At 39.2% G+C, this 24,371-nt stretch overlaps 1 protein-coding gene across 5 annotated transcripts in view; it reads left to right on the top strand.

The window, feature by feature from the left end:
* ESRP2 (epithelial splicing regulatory protein 2) overlaps positions 1 to 24,371 on the top strand; it is a 43,011-nt gene that overhangs the window by 6,703 nt on the left and 11,937 nt on the right. For 3 of the 5 annotated variants that reach the window (XM_038148137.1, XM_038148133.1, XM_038148136.1), the window contains exons 4-14: positions 13,211 to 13,324; positions 14,354 to 14,468; positions 15,214 to 15,312; positions 15,434 to 15,488; positions 16,285 to 16,395; positions 17,212 to 17,344; positions 17,541 to 17,583; positions 18,078 to 18,379; positions 20,379 to 20,600; positions 21,871 to 22,069; positions 23,297 to 23,492. In XM_038148137.1, coding sequence (XP_038004065.1) covers positions 13,211 to 13,324; positions 14,354 to 14,468; positions 15,214 to 15,312; positions 15,434 to 15,488; positions 16,285 to 16,395; positions 17,212 to 17,344; positions 17,541 to 17,583; positions 18,078 to 18,379; positions 20,379 to 20,600; positions 21,871 to 22,069; positions 23,297 to 23,492 — 1,589 coding nt within the window. The remainder of the gene's footprint in view (positions 1 to 13,210; positions 13,325 to 14,353; positions 14,469 to 15,213; positions 15,313 to 15,433; positions 15,489 to 16,284; positions 16,396 to 17,211; positions 17,345 to 17,540; positions 17,584 to 18,077; positions 18,380 to 20,378; positions 20,601 to 21,870; positions 22,070 to 23,296; positions 23,493 to 24,371) is intronic. The other 2 variants (XM_038148135.1, XM_038148134.1) reach the window with 2 other exon arrangements.

Genomic DNA, 24,371 nt, shown 5'->3' with positions numbered 1-24,371 from the left:
TAAACATAGATGAGGATTGGTTAAATTATGTTGCATACTTCTTATTGGAATATCATCAATATTTACTGTGGGAAGTAAGGATATGCTTCCTGTAGCTGTAGGATGTTGCAGTGTGGATTTTTATTATTTTTTAGCTATGATTAAATCTTTTTTCAGAACCTTAGTTGCAATTCTATTGTTGATGGCCTAGATAAACTATTTTTCTCTTTACAAATTCTCAGCACTACCCAGCTCTGTAACCCATTACATTATTATTGAAACACTCAAATCTGTTCCCTCAAAAAGCCCAGAAAAGACTTCATAGCATAAACAGTTCTTCTGTTGTGTATATTAAATATATATATATATGTGTATACAGAAATATGCATATGTAGATCATGTGATCCATTTGTTATTGGTAGCACTTATGTTCTGTTATGTCATTTGGAAAAGTAGTGACATTACCTTCTCCAAAGGCTGTAATACTTTTATCTGAATTCCTCAAGTATTCCTTGTAGGAAATAGAAAGGTTCCTTGCTTTGTTCCTGTATTTAGGTGCATTTCACTTCTGAATGAGCGGAGAATAAAATAAAAGAATTTGTCTAAAGTTGCATATTGTTTTCCATATAGGCATAAAAGTGTGGTAGCCTTGGCAAGCTGGGCTATCTTCTTTTAAAACTAGAAGTGCCAATATTAATGAGAAGTGAATAATTTATCCCAGTGGTTTGAGGATACGAGTAGACTTTTTTGTGATAGCAGATGTTGCTACATTTTCTGGTGAAGTTGAACAGTAACAGTTAATTACTAAGTCTGGGATTAGCGTACATGGACAAATAAACTTTACTATGAGCTTGCAGAACAGCTTGAGGTGCCTGTCTTCACAGGGTGTGATGTTGTGCCATGTTTGTAAACTGTGTCACTAATACATTTGGATATTTCCACAGCTAAAATATGTCTGAATACTTGAGTTTCTCTTGAAATTGTTCTTGCAGGTTTTTTTAAAGTCGTTGAAAGACAGCAAAATAGATGGTAGAAGCATTTTAATACAAAGATTGCTGGATTGCATGATCCTCAGAGACTTTGAACCTCTTTCCTCTAACTTGCTCTAAATAGCTACTGAAAAGATCACTGGAAATGTGTTAATGAATTATTGTCAGGGTTTTCAAAAGTGGCTGAGGAATAAATGAAGCATAAAGGATTTTAACATGTAGATAGGGCATTTAGTGACATGGTTTAGTGGTCAACCTGGTGCTGTCAGGTTAATGGTAGGACTCAATGGTCTTGAAGATCTTTTCCAACCTAAATGATTTGTATTCTATTATTTTGGCAGTACTTATATGTGCAGTGCTTCTATCTGTTTTTGCTGTTAACATGGAAGCAGCTTAGAAAAGTGTGTGGATTTGTCTGCAAACCTGTGCTGTTTCTCTCTTCCTCTGGTAGCATTTTGAAAGGGCTGCACACTTCCTCAATCTGTATGTTGGTTTACTTGATCTTTTTCCCCCTTTTAATAAACCAACACTTTTAAGTTATATGTTAAGTTCTTGGGTAGCTGAGTGCTGCCAAATGAGGACAATGTCTCTGTCAATCTCTTGCAGCACTGCTTTGCTGAGCAGTTGGGTTTCAGAGTGATGCCCAGTTGCTAGAATTGATACTGCTAGCAAAGCAGTGTTGTGGCCAGAACTAAAAATGCTGATTAAAGATCAAATTTTTAGCATCATAATGTCAACGCTCATTTTATAATTTCTGTCATTAAAAGTGGAAATTTGATTAATCTTAATTAGAAACAAAACCAGTAATTCTTCCTCATGTTCATGTCTTTGCCATCTCCTATCTCCTCTGGAAAAGTTTTTTTTTTCTTTCCTGCAGAGATATCATGTTGTTTTCTGTTAGCTACAACCTTATGCCAATAAAAAGGAGGAAAATTGATGCTCTGAAAGACACCTTGACATGTGTTCTAGGAGAGTCTTGAGTCAGAAGTCATGTTTGTTCTACAAACCATGTTTCAGTGCTTTGCTCTGATAAATCTGTGGTGATGTTCTTTGAACTGTTGACAACTTGCTCCAGTGTACTTCTATACAATAGCCTCTGTTCCTGCTTTGTTCACAAACAGCTGCTTTGCTTATTTGTCCCTCATTCATTAAATCCACATGCTGTGAAGGTAGATGTGAGTTATGAGATAAATATTAAGCAAAAGGTATTGGGAATTGAAATTCAAATGATCACCCCTTTTGATGAGAGACAAAACAAAACAACTAAAACTAATTCTCTCACTTCCCCCAAACTTCTATTTCAAAATATTTTGGTTTCTCTTTCCTCCTGCTGCCTTTCTTTGTAGAGCTGCAGTGGGCAGAGTGTGGCAAAAAAGGATTGAGAAATGGATTTTATTAACACTAAAATACTGGTTAGAAACTTAAGGTTAAGAAACAGTTGTATTCCTTCTTGCAAAAACTTGGCTCCTGTGATGATTTGGGCACCTGTTAGCTTAAAATGAAAGATTCTGTTGCTAAAGGTCTAGAACAGTCTCTGAATTTTGTTATCATTCTTATTGAATTCAAATCAAAACTTAATCAGTGAGGTTTCCATTCTCTGGCTCTTATTGTAGAGAAATGTAAGCATGTGCTTTAACATTATAATGAGCTGTGTCAGCTTTGGCAGTGTGTGAAATTAATTCTGTAGCTTCTGTAAAGATGTTTACTTGCTTGGTAAGTAAGTCTGTTGCAGTGAATTGCACTAAGAGGAAAGTAGTACTATAATAATGTAACTTGAAAAATAAAAGTGAAAAAAACCCTGTGAAGTTTGGCTGTGTAACCAGACCTTATTGTAGCAGAAAGTTGATTTAAGTTAACTTTGCAGCTTAAGAAATACACAAGACATTGCATAACACATCAATCCTCTAGAATGACATACCATTGGATTGGAGGGGGATCATGAGAGATACAGAGTTGGAAATAATTAATTGTCACAATAATATGACTGTGACAGAGTTTTGCAGTTTGCTTGATTGGTAACTCGAGTGTCTCAGTGTTATTTCTTACAAGAGAATTAAACTTATGCAGGACTTCAGATTATTGTAAAGCATGTGAGATGGCACCTTGTAAATATGAAGTGAAGAAGAAAGCTGCTGTTCTTGTGGTTATGCTTAAAGAAACAGAAGTAAATATAAATCAACACCCTTTCTCTGTAAATCTCAAGTGCTAAGATTTGATCACAAGAAGCTGTGACCTGCTTCACATTCAGACAAACTCATGTCAAGTCTTTCAGTCACAAGGAGCTTGCTTTGGAAGCAGTAAGTTGCCTGAAAGGGAGGATGTAGTTCTGTAAGAGCAAGCAACATCCAAATAGTGTAACCATTAATGTCCTTGTTCTGTGTTGGGCAGGTCTGAATCCCTTCGAAGGCCAAGTAAATTTCGGTCTTTCTCAGTTGTGAACTGCTAAAATCATGCCTCCAATAATTTCTCACTCTCTTTTTTCCTTATGAGTCATTACCAATTTTTGATGTTTGCCCTAATCTGTGACTTGAAAGTTTGAGAGATTGAAGGCAAACTGACTTAGGGATCTACTTCCACTTGTCCTTTATGTATTTGTGAAAACATGTTTGTACAAGAAAGGGAACACTCCCCCATTTACAAAGTAAAGCAGAGTCAATTTAAGAAAGTTTGACTTTCTTTTGCTGATATTCGTATGGGTTTGATCAAGAATCAGTTGGATTCTTATATAAGCAAAGATACTTCATAGATTTCAAGGCTGTTATTCAGGAAAGTCCATGCTTATGATATTCTTACAGTACAAGTTTAATGGAGAGGCAGAAGTATGAGGAAAATCATGCAGGAAACTGGGTTGTGGATGATAAGTGTCTCTTCATTCTTTTGGTGTTGCCTCATCTTTTTACTTTCCCTGAGTATTACTGAAAAAAAAAAAACAAACTTGTGAAACAACCTATTAGAAAAAAAAAATGCTTTAATTTTGCAGGCATTGGCTATTCTCCTACAACTGGTTAAGCTTGCACTACAAACAATGAGGTAGTGTTGAGTAAATAGAGCAGTACCAAGCATTACAGTCAATAGAGCCAGTGCTAAAGATCACATTGCTAATGAAAGTTTGTCCTTGAAACAGAGGTGAGTGGGAGTGAGGGAGGTATAGAACACTGGGAGAGAGCTTGTGCTTATATCAAGACTTTGGGAAATGTTGCAGTCATGGCATTAATTAAAACCTAGAGTTTGGAAAGTATGTTCAACCTTGTCTTTCAGGCTGTAATGACTTGCTCTGTGAGTTGAGCTGATAGCAAGCAGCCTGTGAGGACTGTGAGGCACCATTGTAAACCTGCTTGAAATGTAGGTAAAAGGTTGACAGAGTAGGGATTGTTTTGTATTAGTAGTATTCAAAATTTTCTTTTTGCTTAAAATCAGACTTATGAATAATCTGTGCTAACAAATGATTACATGTTTTGCAAGATATGCATATTTTTGTGTTATTGTGTTGGTTTTGACAGCTATGGCCTCTTTCACACAGATTAATTTAAAGTGAAAACATAGTTTATCTCAGTAAGTGTTTCTTTATTTAGCAGTTTCCTTACACATCATGTAGTAGTAAAGTCCACAAACTCTGAAATTCTTACGTTGCTGGACTGGGGTGTTTATCTTACACAAGGCTAACTTCAAGTAGCTTATTTGTGGAGTACTCTGCATATTTCAACACTCTCTTATTAAAACAGGTTGTGCTTTTGAAGATAAAAGCCTGTGACCTGATTGCTGTGACATTCAGATGGCCTGAGCCATGGTCTTGCCTTTTATGCTTAATGCATTACCTGAATTAGATGCTGTAGATACCTTAGCTGGAAACCATGCAAATAATCTGGTGTTTCAAACTTCCATCTAAGAAATAATTAATCAAAAATGGTCATAAAATGCTCAAGGGGCATGGCTTGGACAGATCTTTTTCATGGCAGAAGGTTAGATGTTTGCATTCTTTCCTAGGAAGAATTAAAGCATTTAGGTAGCTATTGTTTAATTTGCTGCACAAAGACCCAGGTCCAATTAAAATGAACAGAAAGAAATAATGTGGAAGTTTCATCTTTAAAACAGTTTACCACAGCCCTGAGTAACAATGGTCTGTCTTCTAAGCTCCAGAGAGTGTCACTGGACAGACAAACCATGACAATTGTTGCTCAGTTTCTGTATTCATGTTCCACCTGTTGCTGAACAACACTGAACAAACTTATTTTTATGCAGGAAATTAGCTGTAGGCTACTCTCATCAGCAAGTTTAAAGTTGCTATTAATTCTGAAGGAGTATAATAAATTTTAAAGGATTTTTCTCTGTTTTATTGAGTGGAAGGATGCAATAAACTTGAAGAATACCTTTCATTTCCCCCTTGAAGTCTTGCAGTAATTATAAGAGGTGTCTGTAGGTCTTTCTCTCTTGAGAGACTTGTGGTGACCTGTGAGGTGACAACAAGGAGGAGGAGAAGGTGGTATTATTTCCTGTAACTTCAGCTTCCCAATGAAGTAAAAAAATAAAAGTGAATATAATAAATACTCTTGAAAACATAATTCTGTGTTTTTCAACTCCTACTTATTTTGAAGATTTGTGATTGGAATTTCATGGCAGAACCCCAAGCCTAGGATAGCTGAGACCCTGTTGTCCCCTTTTGCTCCCTTGTTGTCCCCTTTGGCATAAGTGGAAAAGAATCCATTTCTCTCTGCGAGAGAGGCAACAACAGGAGTTTGTCTAAATAAGCAGCTGGTGTGGAGAAAACTGCTTTGGAACATCTAGAGAAGCAGCAGGATGTGCAGCACCTAGAATGGATCTGTGTTCAGGAAAGAAGACAAAGTGGCAGCAGATTTATCAGGTAGTAAGAAGAAGCATAATGTACTTGAGGAGAAGGCAGTCTCCAGTGCTTGAAGTTCAGTGCCACATCCTGCCTCTCCTTGAGACTTAGCAGGGTAAATTTGCTCTTACACTTGCAAATTCCAACGATGGATCTGTACTCTAACTGGTTTTGGCCACTATGTAATGTCTCTCTTGAGTACATTTATGGTGGCCTTTGTGACTGATTAGTCCTTCTGTTATTTAATGCAGTTTCTAGGCCATCAAGAGGTATAAGGTGATATGTAACTTGACTGGTCATACTGAGCAAAATCAGATTCTCTGGCAAGCTGGAAATGAACCCCCTGCCTTTGTCCAAGCTAGTCTGCAGTCACTAAGTAATCTCAGGCATTAGTGTTCAGTAGAGCAAATAATTGCCTTCCTCCTAATAGGAGAAATCAACTGGCAATATTATTTTTGAACATTTCTAGTGAATGGACGTGGGCTGCCTCTGTCATCTCCTGCATGCTTGCCCTGCAATGAATTAAAACCAAGGGGCAATTTCTTTTTCATGTTTATGTCTGAATGGTGTCTCAACACAGTATTTTTACCCCTGTTTAGCTAGAAGGTGAAAAGAAGTTATTTGTAGCTTGTGGCTACACTGAGGCTTATACTTTTTTTCTTTTTTTTCCATACAGCAATTTCAGTACAAGGTCACCATGTGTCCATTATCAGCCATGTGGAATATCAGTTAACAGATGAACAAAGGCAAGGGCTTACTATAGGATTCTCTGTTTAAAAAGTTACCCAGCACAATAAAGGGTTATCATACTTGTAAATAGTGCTGAAATGCAGTCTGTGCACCTCCCAGTAGTATTGACATGCTTTAAATTCCTCCATTGCATGGATAAGGCTGACATTATCACCAGGGCTGGAAGAGTGAAGGAGCAGAAGACTGCTCATGGAGAGTATTGTAAATAAATGTGAAACCCTCATGGGTGTAGGAACTGAGGCACAAAGTCCAAGTGAAAATATTTCCCTAGGCTGACATGTCATGGTATGTTGTGTGTGTGCAAGCTTTGTATACCACAGCCATGGCTTGTTCCTCCTGACTTTTCTCATGCTGTATGAGACCCTTTAATTCTTCGGACAAACTTCAGGATTCAGTGGTGCTCCAATCTTGCTTATGTTTTTGTGGCAGACAGGTTCTGTTAATGAGATTTGGCTGCATCTCAACTCTTGATCTCCTTCACTTCCCCCCATCCTGGAAAACATGTCCTTTCCCAAACACCCCTATCCCCTCAAGTACACTGTGGTGCCATTGGTGTCCTGATCTTGGGTGGAGCTGCAGAGTGGGCAAAAGAGAGTCCAAAGTGGTGGGAGGCACTGGAAGGCACCTATGGAACAGCTGAGAAGCAGCAGGGTGTGCAGCACCTGTCCAAACCTCTGTTCAAGCCCTGAAAGCAGGGGCACTTGAGTGTGCTGCCAAAGACCATGGCCACTTGGGTCTTTAGTGTCTTCAACGATGAAGAATCTGCAACTTCTCTCAGCAGCCTCTTTCATTGTTCATCTGCTGGAGATCTTTTTTCAGGAACCACACCTGCAACTGTATAATTTGGTTTGGGTGTTCTGTGGAATAAATTGTAGAGGACTTCGCATAAAATCAGGCTTTGAGGCAACAACTGCAGTACCTTTTGCCTGTTGAAACAGAACTGGGAATAGAAAATCTTCAGTGAAACCTTTTTGAAGATTATCCTTTGTTTTCCATGCTGCTATTAACTGAAAGAAGACTGATCATTGTTATATGCTCAATGCTACAAGCAAAGAATGACTCACACCAAAAGCCTGAAAGAGAGTCTAAAGCTCTAATGTTGTGAATTGCAGTAATGTCTAATAAGTGGTGATGATTTTTTTAAAATACAAGTTAGACTGGAAAGCATCCATGGTTATAAACACTATGGCTTTAGTCATAGGTTTGCACAAAGGAGGTGTAAGCAGTGCACATTTATATGCCTCAGACAAAACTTTTAAATTCCTATACTATACAGATCTTATACACATTTGTGGAGTCTTATTTTCACTTTCTCTAGAAAAGTTTCATTTTAGTAATATAAGGGGTTTTTAAGCTCAAGGGAATATATCAGAGTATAAGTCCTAAGTGAGCCAAAATAACTTTTCTTCTAAGTTATTCCTGAAAGTTTTCTTCTTAATAATGACAAAAAACTCTCATTCCTGAAAATATTTTATTGTCAGGGGTTTTGTTTGTTTTGGTGGGTTTTGTTTTGTTTGCTTGGGGTTTTTGGTTTTTTTTTTGCAAAACAACAATCTATTATGCTAAATCTGTTCAAAGTCTTTCAACAAGCTTTAAGCCAAATCAACTAGCATCTCTCTGTCTCATGTCTCAAATTTTGACTGGACCAGATATGATCTGTTCACCCTCCCAAGTCTAAAGATGGCATGGATGAAAAAATGAGCACTTCTTGATATGCTGATCTTGCAGAAAGTAGACCATGTATTCATCTGCAATCACCAAATTGTAAACTCTGTGCTATTTAGTAACATCCTGTTGATACTGCTAATTTGAAACCAGATCCCTACACTGTGAGGACAATTCTTTCTGCAAAGAATATTGATAAATATAACTCATCTTTCTACTTGAAATAGATTCAAGTCTAGCCTAAGTGTGGACTACAAGCTAGGCTGTTTTCTGGATTTTTATGTTATATTGTAACATGGCATTCCAGACCTGCTTAAACTGCAAGGATGACTTTAATTCTGAAGCTCTGTGAATGATTTTATCTTGTCTTAGCTGTGATGGGTCAGTAGGGCCAAAAGAAGCAAAACAGAGAAATTCTGTGCATAACTAAAGGAAAAGATCCTGTTTTAAAGACTCACTAGGAGCTGCTGGAAATCTGATGTGTAAGAGGCACCTGAATTTTCTGTTACTTCTCAGAGGTGATTTGAAGAAAGAATCCCCCAGAGTGCCATGGTGTTTTAGAAATCATTCCATTTGACAGCATGGGTGCATTCTGTGCCTGAATTATCTCAGTATTTAATTACCATGCCAGGCACAGATACAGCACAGATGCAGTGGCCTTTCTCAAGGATGACAGCTATTTTTAGTAAGGGAAATGAGACTATCCAAATAGGCAGATGTTTATTTTAGTTTTTCGTGCATCATAACTATAGAAAAAGCCTAATGAAGAATCTTCTTGTTTCTCCAAGATCTACATCTTAGCTCAGCTATATTTAAGGCAACACGAAGGGGGCTGTTATTTTAGTCCCTGGGGATTCATCTGTAAAAAACACAGCAGCTTGTGCTGGCTTTCATCCAACTTTGCTGCTGGCAAAACATGTCTCTTCAATCTCTTTGTACTCTCAGCTACATGACCAAAATCCTGTTTAGCCAGTTTTTCAAACTGGTGTTCAAAGTCTGTCCTTCCCTCTCACCACCTCTTCTCTAAGAACATTTTTAGGTTTCGTGGAGGCAAGTATACAGAGCAGCTTGTTTGATTCTTCCTCTTCCCTCTGTTCTGTTTTTAATCTTGGTGTGGAATTATTGAACATATTCCTTTAAAGAAGGAATGACATCAGAGCTTTGCTGGAGAGACTGATCTGGTGGAATAAGCAGGAAAGGTGGAGGATGATGCTAATAGACTGGTTCTTGCAGTCAAAATGAGGGCTGGTTGCAAGATGCAAACAGGTAATTACCAGTGTGTAACTGCTCTGGAAGGAGCAGAGGAGCGGGGCAGACAGGGTGTGTGAGCTTGGTGGGGGCAGCGTTGAGGTGGGGCAGCTTTGCCTGCTGGACTGGGGGCGTGCTTGGACGGCAGCATGGAGGTGAATGACAGCAGGTAAATAGCCGAGACGGATTTTATTAGTGGAGTGAAGGAGATGGGGATGGAATTTATGAAATGACAGAGTTGTGGACAGGTTGTTCAACATGTGAGACAGAAAAACGTAATGTAAATCTGGTGCTGGTCTTGACTTGTCCTTGGCTTGCTCCATTTGGGTGGATGCTGATTCAAGGCTGTCTTTTGAAACACTGCCTGAAATTTGTGGTGCAAGAAAGGAGGCTGATGATGGCTTTACCTGGGCAATGCTGAATTGCTTAACTGGTGTGGCTTGTTGTGCTGAAGAATGTGGCTTTACAAACACATCTGCCCTAGCTGCTTTAACACTTTTGACACAGGTGTTACATGTGTCCATTGCCTGAAAGACTTGAGGGTCCAGTGTAATCTATAGCAGCAAGAGCAGGTCCACAGCTATGCCTTTCATACTTAACCTCTGCAGAATTTGAAGACATCTCCTGTGGATGAAAGAAGCTACTTCAGGCTGATCTCAAATATCTGTTGTCATTCCTCTGGGGCTATTTTGTCCTGTGCTCTGATCCTGAGTGAATCTTCCCATTCACTCTGCTACCCCTTCCTCTCCTCAGTTAACCCATGCCATAGTTAAGCTGGTTTGAATAACAAAGATTGCTTATGTATCCTGACTATTCTTCCCACAGTCTTCTTGCCCTCTTCCAGAGCAGTACACCCCAAAGTTTGAAACAGGCTGTTTCTAAAATAGAAGTTTCTAAATAAGCTCCCAGCAAGGCCTGCCAACCTTGTGGCAGTTTATCTAAGCACTTTAAGCTGCTGGCATTTGGTAAGAAAAGTAGAGTATTGTTTTGACATGTTGATTGTTCCATTGGAAAGGAGTTTGCAATGTTGAATGTTATCACTGACATTTAATAAATATGCAATACAAATACTTACGCTTGGTAAAAATAAAAACAAATGCTGATCCTTGGGAATTCTTTAAACCTTAGTACGGTTGGAATTCTGGGCTTATCGGTGTCCTTATGCAATATTTTACTACTCTGGCATCTTCTCACTACTGGCTTCTGAAAATATCTGTGTTGTCTTTTCAGCTCTAGGTTGTGTGGGAAACACCACCTGGAAAAAATGTGAATATTTCAGTGCAACAGTCTTGATTTTTACTAACTTGACTTACACCATTTGACCTGAGCATTTCCTCCCTCGTGCGAGTATTTTTCTCCTTTTTTTTTTTTTTTAACTTGATGAAGTCTTTTTGATCTACAGTTCTTACATTTTATGTGTACAGCAGGAGGCTGCTTACATTTGCTGCTTCCTTCAAATTGTGTGGATTGGATTTCTTCTTGTATCTGATCAAAATAGCTCCCAAAGTGCACTCTCTGTATTGGCTCTTGAGCATCTTCAGTAACACAGGGTACAAAGTTGAAGGTTTGGGGAGTGTTTTATTGCTGTTCATCAGTAAGGCTCTGCTTCCTTTCAGCAAGAATCCCTGAACCTGCTTCCTTTCAGCAAGAACCCTCTCTGGAGGCTGATTCCTATCACCATTTCCAAACCCTTTTTACAAATATTTGCTCTTTACTGTGCACATTAGTTAAACAACAAAAAAATCCCAAACCTAATAAGTTGCTGCATTTAGTAAGAAGGTAATTCTCATGTGTGTGATTGTGGTGAGAATATTTGTTGTTGGTCTGTGACTGTGGCCATCTACAGAGCTACTTTTCTGAAGTGGTTCCTCTGGAGTCCACTTTTCTTCTTTTGCTGATGTTTACACATCAACTGAGGTATTTTGAGCACTCTCAGATCTCAATTTTCTGACTTTAAATCATCTTTGAACAATAACTGGCTTTAAAGCCTCAGGTTCTTCAAGATTTCAGCTCGTGGTAGGACCACAGCCTGTACTAGCAATTGGGAGGAAACAAGTTTGTAAATCTGCAAGTTTAGGTTGGTTGATTTTTAGTTAGTTGTTTTGTCTGTGTGTGGTGTGTTTGTTTTCTTTTTGTTTGTTTTGATAGTGTGTAGAGAATTGCATTATAAAGTTTTTTGGTTTGGGGGGATAGTCACCCTTCTTATAGTTTCAAATATGTTCTCTGCAATTAAATAACTTCACTTTATAGATATGTTCATATCTATATCTGTACATGTATCTGCAAATGAAGCAACTTAACACAAGGTGCTGAGGTGAGTGCCCCTCCTTACCCAGCTCTGCCCCTCAGTGCCCACTACTACAGGATTCTGAACTCAAAATGCTAGTGGGACTCTGGTCAGCTGCCCAAGCCTAGAAAAGGGCCTGGATTGGTTTGAGCAGTTATTTTGAAATGAAGCCTGGAGAGACAATCACGTCTCTGCTCCTTCTAAATCATGTTCAATACACATGTTTTCCCTTGTGGAGCCTTACCTTTGGGCTGCAGGTGCTGCAACATTTGTTCACACTGTGAGTTCTGTGTAGCTGTGGGATCAGGTCATGAGGACATCATCTTTCCTGAGCAGAGACTGTAATGATGTAGTGTCACACGTGTTATGATAACACAAACCAACTCTCTTTTCTCCCCATACACAGCTTAAAAGACAGCACAAAGATGTTGGCTGAGTCTCAAGTCAACTTGTAATTTGCTCTTGGGGGTGGTTGTTTTGGACTTATAAGCTGTTGCTGAGAGCAGTGGGTGGCTACTGCATCGTGATTGTAATTATTGCTTTGTTTGTGAGGTGATGCTTTCCTGGGAGGGAGTTAGCACCCAGGGGGAAGCTTAGAATGATTACATTTGTCCCCTTGAAAATTAGTTAACAAGCTACTGCTTAGTGATACATGTAGGTACTATAGTATGCTAGCTGATTTATTAGGAATTAGGAATTTAACACCGGTATAGAGTAATGAAAGGCTGGAAACTGTTATCTAAGGATGGAAAATAATGTTGAATAAGACAGCTGGAGTCCTTTCCTCTTAAGAATTGATCTGCTGGGGGGTAGCCATCCTAGAGCTGGGAATAATTTTTTTTAATCTGGTATTCATAACACCTTATCTCTACCAAGAACTTTATTAGCTTGGACGTGACTTGATTATAATTTTACTTTTGAAGGTATTAGATCATTATTTGTTTGATTTTTCTTAATATGCTATTTTTGAAACATTATTAAATCCTGATGAGTAGGTTTTTTGGTTTTGAAGTTAAAAAAATAATTATTACGGATATAATCAAAGTCAGAGATGTTATAAGTGAAGAAAAGGTATTGCAAAATCAGTATTGTGATTTATCTTCAAAGTTCTTTCAAATATTTAATAGCTTAAATTACAGTTAGTCCAGATTTTGTACATTGCCAGTGTAATATGATCACTTTTCATATGAACTCATAATTCTGCCATATCTTCCTAATTAATCTTTTTTTTTAAATTATATTCTGTGTGTTCTTGTTTTCTATTCCACAAATGCATACAGTTTATTTGCTTACTTTAATCAGGAGGCCAGGTCTGTTCTCCATCATGTTTTTTCAAAAACTTTTATGAAATAGCGAATTACTTTATCTCCTTCAAAAAAAAAAAAAGTGCTGAAGTAATGGCAAGTGCATGAAATTATCAGTCAGTACAATGAAATTTTTCACTTCATTTTTCAGTTTAGTCAGCTGGTATCCAGTGATTTGAAAGTACTTGGAAGGAGCTCTTACACACTCTGCAGTGATGGCCAGTTACTCATCCGACAAGTTCTCCACCCGGAAACATCCAAGAAGGTACCAGATCACAACTGGTGCAGGCAGCACTGGGAGGGGAGTGATACAGCTCCACCTGGGAACTGGAGTGTCCCGAGACTATTGAAGATGATCCCCTCCCTGCCTGAGCCCTGAGTAGTTATTTTAGGCACTTGCTCTTGAAAGTCAGCCATACTACTTGAACTCCCAGATGCACATAAGGAAGAGGAATATTAGGAAAAACAGGATGCAGAAGCAATGCAAGTACTTTGAATTCTGTATGTGGAGTGGAAACAGAGGTACAGATTAAATCTCAGCAGAAGAGATGGAGAGCTATTGCTTTGCTTAGGCTTGTGTTGAACCAGTGTCCTGTGGAGGGTAAGCACACAGGTGGTGATGTGGCCTGGCAGTGGTTCCCCATCTGCATTTATTCAGTGGGAAGCAGAGCTGCATCTTGTTTGCTACTCCCACATGAAGCAGCAGTTTCTGCTCCAAGTTCCTGGAGGGTTTAGAGTACCCTGTCCTGCACAGAGAGGAGAACCTTGCCTTTGTGCAAGGTGGTGGCTCTTGAGTTTGCTGGCTTAGAGGGTCTGCAGGAGCCCCACAAGAATAAGAGCTGCTGACATGGAAGGAACTGGCCAGTTGGTGGGTTTTTCCTGAAAGTTGCTGAAAGAGATTTTGTATTCTGTGGAAATATTTATTTAAAACCTGTCATCATGGTTTGGTACAAATCTGCTTTTCAGTGTAGCCGCAAAAGATAAAATAGTGTCAAGAATGGGAATTAAACAACAAAACATAGATACTTTTAATTTTTTTTTCCCAGCCATCCTCTCCAGCTGTTTTGCATGGGTCTGACTCCCAGAGGCTATTTGTCTTTGTTCATGTAGACATCCAGTCCTGTAGAGTTATGGAATTTGAACTGTGTTACAAAGGAACCAAACTGCTCCATCACCAACAAGCTGGTGACGTGGAACTACATGATTTCTGAGAGTGCCTCATTCAGTTCAAAAGTACTAATTGAAGTTTAAAGGAATAGCATGTACAAACCAAACACTTTTGCCTTCCTTGCAGAACTTCTTGTTGTCAGACTGCTTCTATTCCTTTTATGATCTGCGCAAAGAATTCCACACTTGCTACCCTAGTTCAGCCGCCGTGAAAGATCAGACTATCAAGAGCATGGCAGAATGTATCCTTTTGCTGCAGCTTATATCTCACAATCAGTTAAGTTCCTTGAGTTTTACCTCTGTGATTGTAACAGAGTTTAGAAGAATAAAACTAGATGTGGGTTGTATAAACTCACAGGTAATGTGAAAGGAGTGTCTGCTTAAGTGTGTGTCAGGGGAGTGGCTCTGCTTGTATTTTCTTTTTTCCCAAATTGAATCTAATTTATTTCTAAACCTTATTTTAGTAAATCGTAAATCTGCCAAAGTAAATCTGCCAAAGAAAAGCATCTCTTGCATTGGTACTTGATCTTAAAGGAAAAGCTGAGCTGTCAGTGGGCTTTTTCAGCACCAGATGGCCTACAGGTTTCCACTGTTCGCAGATAATGATCCTGACTACACTAAGTTTAAAATAAAGCAAAAGCAAAACCCAAACAATACTCTACATCTCAGTTCAAATTAGAGGCATTGTTGGGGCCCATCTGAATGGGATTGAAGTTCAGTTATGTTTAAAGAGATAGGAATTTACTCAGCTTTTCCTTTTTTGGACTGTTAACACTGCAATTATGTAAGCTGTCAATATTTTTCAAACTGGTATCTGTTGAAGTGAATATAAACCAGTTTATGAGCAGTGTAACATGTCTAATAGTCACCTTTTCCCTCTAAGACCAATACATTTGATTAGTAGTTCTGTGCTAATAGCAGGAAAGCCTTATGACTTGTTTACAAAGGATTGTGCAAGTCTGTTATTTTCTATAATCACCTGTTTAGATCTAGGCCTAGGGACAGATGAAGCAGAGGAGGACTTTGGCGTGTGGCAAGTGAAGACCATGGTGGCTATCATTTTCAGCATGCTTTCAGAAGGTTGTAGTAAGTTAACTATTTATACTGAATGCTGAAATCCTTCTTTTCTGAAAGAATTGGCCGTGGCGCTGTCATTCTTAAGTAATCTCTGACTCTCGTTATATTTAAACTTCCTGTTTTGTCACAGATCACATATTTGCTGAGCCTGAAACTGTGAAACACAAGTATGAAACAGGTCCTTGGTAAGTGCCCTTGTCACGGTTGTTTACAAACAAAGATGAGTCTTGTGTATGGCAAGGAAAGCTTGTGAATATTTCCGCACGGTCATGTGAAAGCAGGCTGGCTCCTGAGAACAGCCCAGTGTACTCAGCGTGCACTGCAGTGCAGCCAGACTGTGGCTGGCATGATGAATGCTGTACTTTAATCCATCTCTTTAAAGTCACTGCAAGTTAAATGCTCTTTGTTCTCTTGCCTCTGTTTTGCATGGCAGCGAGGCTGGCTTATCTTGCCCAGGGTGAAGAAATATTTGTCAACTTTCCCTATATCAACAGGGCTGACTGATGGCCAGGGCACCCTGCATGAGCTGAGCTGTGTGGTGCTTCCCAAAGTGGTTTTCTGTGCTGAACTGGGTATTTGGTTTAGGGACAAAGGAACAGAATGGCTCATTTTTTACAAATACATTTCAGTGACCAGACTGAAATATCTTAGGCATAAGTAATTTGTGTTGCTTGGATTGCTAGATCTTTCAAATAAAATTAATTCAGTTCCACATTACTTTATGTTGAGGCAGTTTTCCTATTTTTTTATTTAAGGAATTGCAACACGGTGACAACATTGTGCAACTACAGTGTTGTAGATATAAAGGAATTATCCAAGTTATCTTCCCATTCTTTATTGAAAGGAATAATGGAGATAGGAGAGTATCAACAGAAAATATGCTCCAAATTTACAATTCAGTTAGTTGTAATCTGAAGTTTGATAAAATATTGGAAAACCCGGGTAAAAGCTTACTTTGTTTTCTTTTTTGTTTCTGTGCAGTAGTAAATCTGAAACTGTGGACAGTGAGACAGTAATACGTGCCAGAGGTTTGCCATGGCAGTCTTCAGACCAGGATATCGCTCGATTTTTCAAAGGACTCAACATTGCCAAGTAAGATAAGGAGAATTTGCCTTGCTTTTTATCACTTTGCCTTTAGTAGAAAACTCCTTTAATATTTGCTCTATACACATCCCCCACTGTCCCCACTGGAGTCCTTCAGTCTTTCCCCACTTGACCCCTTCCCACGCTGTGGCCACGACAGCTGAACAGGTTTACCAACCTTAGGGGTGCAAGAAAAAGTTTTGAAATGTGTGAAGAAGAAAAGAGACTTATCAATTGAAAACCAATATACATTCATTTATTGCTAGTGTCAAAAGGGAGAAACTCCTACTGCATTAATCAAAGCAAAGGCCAAGACATGAAAAAAGCTTTAATTTTATTCCAACTTGTTGTTCTTCTATACCGCCTAAACAGGCCACACTCAGAAACTTCTATGTGCTGTTTGGAGTAAATTTTCATATGATTTATGTGTATACATATATATGGAGAAAGTGAGGTTAGTGAGGTTATTTAGCATACCTGTCACTTCATATATATTCCAGGTCTCCAACACTGAGAAAATATTTTTTTTTTATTTAGAGTGGTGGGGAAGTTCAAATGTGCATCTCTGAGATACTAGGAAGGACAAATTTGCAACTCTATGGGAGTTGAGAAAGTGGTGAACAACATGAGATCCATGATCTCAATGAAGCAGATTTTAAAGTATAATTGTGTTACAACAAAAATTAAATTTTGGATAGTGGCAATTTCTTTTCCAATCTGTAATCTTAATGTTTAAGTCTGATTCCTTTACTATTCTCTCACAATTATTTATTGAATGTATTAAAGATTCAGACTAAGCTTATATTTGTTGGCTTTACCTTCCAGAGGTGGTGTGGCTCTTTGTCTGAATTCCCAAGGAAGAAGAAACGGGGAGGCTTTGGTTCGGTTTGTCAATTCTGAACAGAGAGACCTTGCCCTGGAAAGGCACAAGCATCACATGGGTAGCAGATACATTGAGGTAAAAAGTTGTGACTTGAAAGAAATCTTTGGAGAGAAACCTGAATATTTTAGGCTGTGTTCTCATTTAAAACCAAACTGCACTTCTGTTTTGCTCAGAGTACCAAAACACAATTCTCTTGCTTGTGAAAGTGTGTGTATGGTTTAAAGCTGAACATTGTGATTTTCATGTGGATTTTTTTGTTCTTTCTTTCAAGGTTTACAAAGCAACTGGGGAAGAATTTTTAAAAATTGCAGGAGGTAAGTGATGCTGGAATTCAATGTGATTACTTCAGTTCATAGGAATGTTGTTCAAGTTATTTTTTTTTCCTTGACTGAAGATGCAAATGGATAATAAAGTAGCTTTTCCTGTTTTGCCTTCCAAGAATGTTTGACCCTGTCAAGTTGTTGAAATTGAGCTGTGAGCATTTGAGCTGTTATGTTCAGACTTCTCTCCTTGGGCAGAAGACCAGCTTTTGCAGTGGAAGCATCTGTGTATCTTGTATTAATTCACACTAATCTCATCTTTGCTCTGATTTCATTAAAATATGAAGCACTTGTAGATAAAGAGGTTTAAAAAAACAAACAGATCAAAACAGATTGCTGAGAGTTAGTAGTGTTTTGGGTCTTGTCTGGGTTTGTTGCTGGCTGCATTCTTCCTTAGTGCTTCCCTGCTGCTGCATCCCCTGGCACTGGGTGCCCAGCACTGACCATACGCTCCTGGCTGATACCACGTGCTGTTATCTCTCTGCCAGGCACCTCCAATGAAGTGGCCCAGTTCTTATCCAAGGAAAATCAAGTTATCATCAGGATGAGAGGCCTTCCATTCACTGCTACCCAGGAAGATGTTTTGGGGTTCCTGGGGCCGGAGTGCCCAGTCACAGGAGGGAAAGAGGGACTTCTCTTTGTCAAGTACCCAGATGGCAGGCCCACAGGAGATGCATTTGTGTTATTTTCCTGTGAAGAATATGCACAGAATGCACTTAAAAAGCACAAAGAAATACTTGGAAAGCGTTACATTGAACTCTTCAGGAGCACAGCAGCAGAAGTCCAACAGGTTGTAACTATTGGTTGTGAGACTCAAAACTGAACAGTTGAAACATTTCTTCTAATGCTTGCACACAAATACCTTGTAGAGAACCATGAACATTTATTATATGAAAAATGTCAAGAAAGGTTAATGCATAATTCCTAATGGACATGAAAAATTGTGCAGCACTGGTTTTGTTACGTTTGGGGAGGGGTGTTTGTTTTGTAGTTTTTTTTAAGCTGCCACTGCTTGGGTGGTTTTTTTTTTTTACCATCCTTCAGACTCTAAAGTGAAAATCATTGCATGTTTTTCTTCTCCTTAAAGGCTGACTGAAATCACAAAAATAATTCTAAAAAATATAGTACATTGATATTATTGTAGTAATGCTTCTTGAGAATCTGCAGTATTGCCTTTAAATGCTAGTCTCCATGTCTCCATGTACAGAATTTCTAATATTAAATCCAAATCTAGAGGCATGAAATGGGCAACTGCTTTCTTGGAAAGTAAGAATCAAGAGGATGTATCTGATTTTTTTGGTGAAAGGAAGGGATTTTTTTTTTTTCCTGAGGTAAAATATTCTGGTTTTTGCCTATCCTTCACCAGTTCCTATGATTACCTTCTTAAACTGGTAGAAGCATTTTATTTTGTCATCAGCAGCTTGTCCCTATGAAAAACATCACGTATTGTATTTTTCTTGCTGACACAGAATATTTCTAGACTGGTGGCTCCAGAAGGAACCACTATTAGATTTGGTCTGGTCTTAACATAACCACTGGCTATAAAAGTGTAATACAGTTACTGTGCAACTTATGTGACAGGTGAAATCTTTCTGTAGAAGGAATGGGGCAAGGGAAAGAATATCCACACTTGTAGATCATTGCTACTACCGTGATATGGACATTACCACAGCCAAGAATCTGTGCGCTGTGAAGATTGGGCAGTGTCATTTCCCTCTCCCCCTCAACTTCCCTCCTGAGAGAGAAGGAAGCAAAATCCTCTAAGGAGCAAAATCACTCTGTCACAGCAACCAAGTCTCTCCTTCCACTTTTTTTAGGGAGACCTGGATATAACTTATATTCTACCTATGTGTATGTGCTTCTTACTCTATGACAGCTGTCCAGGCTGACACCCAAACTTTTAGATAAGTTTGGAAGAGATAATTCCTTAGGAGATTACAGGCTACTTGTTTGAGTAATTACAAGAAGTAAAGCCAGCTCTCATCTGTTTCGTGTTAGTACAAAGTAATTGTAATATTCTCCACACGACTGAGAGAGATTTCTGTCCTGAAATGCATTACAAGGAGATTCTTGAAACAAACTCCCTAAGCCGAATCACTTTTAACAAAACTAAAGCTTTGTGACCTGTTTCTTAGTATCTCTTTCAGTAGAATGTGTTTATTTGTGATAATGATCACTAAAAATGGTTTGCAGCAGTAAGCCCCTACATGCGCCCTGTGTTCCCTTTGTCATTTGGAAATGTGTCAAGAGAAAATGTTGAGATCAAAGTCTTATCTTTAATATATTCTTATCTTTAAGATAAGAATATATTTTTATAATAAAATTTTTATTTTTCCCTCAGAAAATCTGTACTTGGGGTTAAACAAATAAGCACCCTCATTTAACCAATCAGGTCTTAGAATAAAACAGAATTAGTGCTTTTCCTTACTAGCTATTTCAGGTCTCTGTTCTTTTAATTTGCCCTGATTTAACTAAGAACTGTATGTGGCAATACTGGTTTATTAGCACAGATGTGATTTCAGATGTTCCTTTTTGAGATACTATAAACGGTAATTGGCTTTTAATATTGACATGAGAAAAGTCTGTTATTTGGGTCTGGCAAATTGAATTTGTTAGCCTTCCCCTCTCCTTTTCTGAGTTTAAAACTTTCAAATGCCCAACAGGAAAATAACTGCAATAGCTTGGTGTAAGAAGGGATTTTTCTCTGATGTTGGAAATAGTATTGTGAGAACTGCTCTATGCTCAGACATGATTGTAAATCTGCATTGCTGTGGGGTTTTTGCCAACAGGTACTTAATCGATACATGTCAACACCTCTCATTCCAACCCTTCCAACTCCCATCATTCCAGTCATACCCCCACCGTACACCATCGCCACGGGCAGCGTCCGCGACTGCGTGCGGCTCAGGGGTCTCCCTTACACTGCTGGCATTGATGACATCTTGGAATTTATGGGAGATGCCACAGGGGATATCAAGCCCCATGGAGTTCACATGGTCCTTAATCAGCAGGTAACAGCATTTTGCATGGGAGGGGTAACTTTGCATTGACTGAACAGGTTAGAAGTCAGGGCAGCTTACCTGATCTTGGCTTTAGTCTTCTCCAACCTTGGGAAAATACAATGTTCTCTTCATCTGTCTTTGCCTCATTTCTCTTCCCCTTTTACATACACCCTTGCTTTTCTCTCTCTGTATGTATATATGCATCAGCCTGGGGAAGATGAAGCTTGTTCTTTGAGTGATAACCTTATCCTGGAGGCTGTTTTCAGCCAGAGGCTTGAGATACACAACATAAATTTCTCCTTTAGATGGCATAGCTGCTCTGCCAGCTTCAGAGTTCCTGCTGTGTTGAGTGCCCTTTGTGTCAAAATGAGGTTTTTCTAACTTGATTAGCAGTTGCTCAGGCTTTAAAGAGAGTTGATAATTAAAAATCATGGTTTGGGTGTATTTTAATGATGTGATCATAGAGATATATTTTCCCTCTTGTCTTGTGTTAAAAGTAAGTTCTTCATGACAGAAATACTGAGGTATTAAAAAAACCAAATGAGAGATCTACTATATTTTTTTAGGGGGGGCATTTTGTGTGTGTATATTTTTTTGGTTAAGGAAGTTTTTTGTATTTTATACAGACAGGTATATCTGTATGATTGCAGAAAATCAGACTTGGAAATCAACCTCCAATGCAGCTATGGATTTTACCAAAGGATCTGTAACTTCATGCTTTTGGGCTATTACCTTGAAAGTAGTTGTAGGGGAGGCAAAGCCAGGCTCTTCCTACGGCTTCACAGCAAAAGAATAAGAGACAATGTGAATAAACTAATCCAAAAACCCCATTCCAGTTGATGGAAATGAGAAAAAATAAAATCACAATGAGAAATTAGCTAAGCACCTGAACAGATTCCCAGAGGTGATATGGAACCTTCACCCCTGGAGATGCTCAAATTTCAAGTGGAGAAGGCCATGAGTGGCCTGACGTAAATTGAAAGTTAGTCTTGCTTTGAACAGCTTTTGGATAAGAGACCTCAAAATTTTTTTCCATGCTACATGATTCTTTTTCTCTCTGCAGAGGACTGAAGTAGCATTGTGTTCACTGGGCACTTGTTGCATGAGTCTTGATTTTTCTGCTCCCAGATAGAATTGTTGAGTTGTGAGTCACTCATGCCAGAAAAGGAATAACGATACAGGCTTTCAGTTGATGTTTGATCTTGGTCCTTTCTGCATTTCTTGTGATCTGGGTGATTTCATAACAGATTGACCTACAATTACTTCCCGCCTCCCCTAGGGACGACCGTCAGGCGATGCTTTTATCCAAATGAAATCTGCTGACAAAGCCTTTATGGTGGCTCAAAAATGTCACAAAAAAATGATGAAGGACCGTTATGTGGAAGTATTCCAGTGTTCTGGAGAGGAGATGAACTTTGTTTTAATGGGTGGCACTTTAAATCGTAGTGGCTTATCCCCACCGCCATGTAAGTTACCATGTAAGTCTCCAATTCTTCTGCTCTCTGCTGCTAAAGGCTGATATGTGGTAGGTGCTGAAGCTTTGTGGCCTTTCACCTTTTGACTCGGGTTTTGCCATGATCAATAATCATCCATCTGTGTACATGCTAAGATTGGAATTGTTCCCTCTGGGCAATAATGGGACTGATCAGAGGCATTTTTATTGTATTTTCGGTGGTGAGTAGAGGGCAGCAAGGCCTTGCCAATGAAATTGTTGCACACTTTGCTTTTTATGGGTGTACTGTTCTTCTGAGCTCTGCAGTAGACTTGCCTGTAGTGAAACCTACTTGGAATGAGAGGGATTTTTAAAACGGGGAGAAGTTCTATATTCCAGCTGCCGATGAGTGCTCTTGCTATCTTGCCTCAGAGCATTGAGAAGGTACTCTTTGGGCTTATTTTTGAAGAAAAACACCCACTGGGATGACATACTAACAAACCATAGAGTGGTGAAGTTGGATGGCTTCTAATTTTTTTATTTTAAGATTACAATGAACCTTACTGAGGAGCTATAATGGAATTTTACTGTATGGTCCTAATTAGTCTCACTACCAAATCACAAAGCAGATACTGATGTGTATTTGCAAAATAGTAAAAAGTTGCCAAATATAGTATATAAAACCAATTTGACTGCACACCAAGCCAAGTTTATTGTTCCTGTATGAATTAGGTATTTGTTCATCAAAACACATCAGACTAGTGATCTAGTGGGGTATTCTCCCTTCCATTTGATACATCCTAAAAATACTTTTTGAAGTCTCAGGAAGTCTCATGGTCAGTAGTTATGGATGCCCGTGTGTGCATCCATGTGGATGCCCAAGCACTATTATGGTGCTTTTGTCCCACAGAGTACGACTTCTGTTAGAAAACACCAGGGTGTGTTGGTGTGCACGCCTGCTTTCTCTATGCACATGGCTTGATGCTTTCTTTTATTAACTCTGAAGTTCCCTACTTTCCATTTACATATAGACAAGGCTGCTCAGATCTAGGAGCTGTGAACTTTTAGGAATTACTCATTCCAAATGCTCCAGTTGTTATTCGTGGCAATGTAGCAAAGGTCTCCAGGGGAGAGGCTAGAGAGCAGCCTTTGCTCAAGTGTTCATCAATCATGCCCAGATGGTTTTAATCACACTGCTGTAGGAGAGGGGTTACTCATCTGAGAGTTCTCCATTCTGATTGCTTTTTGTTGCTGTGTCCTGGTTTGGTTTTAGGTCTTTCTCCACCAGCTTATGCTGCTTTCCAAACAGCAGCTGTGATCCCAGCAGAGGCAGCAGCCCTTTACCAGCCACAAGCCCTCCTGCCATCCACCAGGACGCCCCAGGCCTCTGCAGCTGCTCCTCCAACTGTTACCTACTACCCAGCCCAGGCTGCTCAGCTTTACATGAACTACACAGCTTACTATCCCAGGTAACCCTGAGATTTCACTGCTCCTCTTGACCTTTCATCCCAGCGCAGTAGGTGACTCTGTGGTCACCTGTGAACAGCTCTTAAATTTGCACTTCTAGTGCAGATAGTCCTGGGAACTTAATGTTCAGCAACAGAGGCAGAAATCACAGTAACTGTTTCTCTGTGACCTTGTAAGGGGGTTCATCTCCTCTGTAGCTTCTGCTTGAATATCATGATAATGTTGGCCAAAAAGGGATTTTTTTGGCACTGAGGCAATGTGATCAAGGCAGTTCTATTTCTTGGCCAGAAGAGCTGTGTCAATCCACACCTCTACCCTCACCTCTTAGTTTGTTCTTTTACTTACAAAACTGTTTTCATGCTGAAAGACTCATCATAGGTGAGTCACAGGTGAGTCTACCTAATCGAACTAGGTTTGATTTTGTACATCAGTGAGACCAAAGAATATTTTACATGTGAAATCAAAACAAATCTCCACCTTTTCCCCTCCCACAGATGATATCAGCATGAGTCACCTAAGTCTGGTACAAGGGTTGTGGGGAAATAGCTTGTTCACTGATAGCTCCTAGGCTTGTGTGACACTTGCTAGCTTGAGTACCTGGTAATTTGCTAAATGGGCTCTGAGCAGAGATGGAGATGCTAATTACTCGCTATTGTGTGGTCCACAAATGCCAGATTTGAGTGTTTTCCTCCTCTTCATACTATGGCACACCCCTTCCCATTATTTCTTTGTGTTTTTACTAATGATCTTAAGTCGTCTGCAGCTACTTTTTCTACTCCCCTGTGAAATAACAAATGCCATTCCTTATGTCTTTAACTACAAATGTTAGCTATTTTGCCTTCCCTCCCTTCTCTAAAAATAGATCATGAGATGCAGAAGAG

This window comes from Motacilla alba, chromosome 11 (assembly GCF_015832195.1).
Source record: "Motacilla alba alba isolate MOTALB_02 chromosome 11, Motacilla_alba_V1.0_pri, whole genome shotgun sequence".
In the NCBI taxonomy this organism is placed as follows: Eukaryota; Metazoa; Chordata; class Aves; order Passeriformes; family Motacillidae; genus Motacilla; species Motacilla alba.
This window is presented reverse-complemented; position numbering and strand designations above follow the sequence as displayed.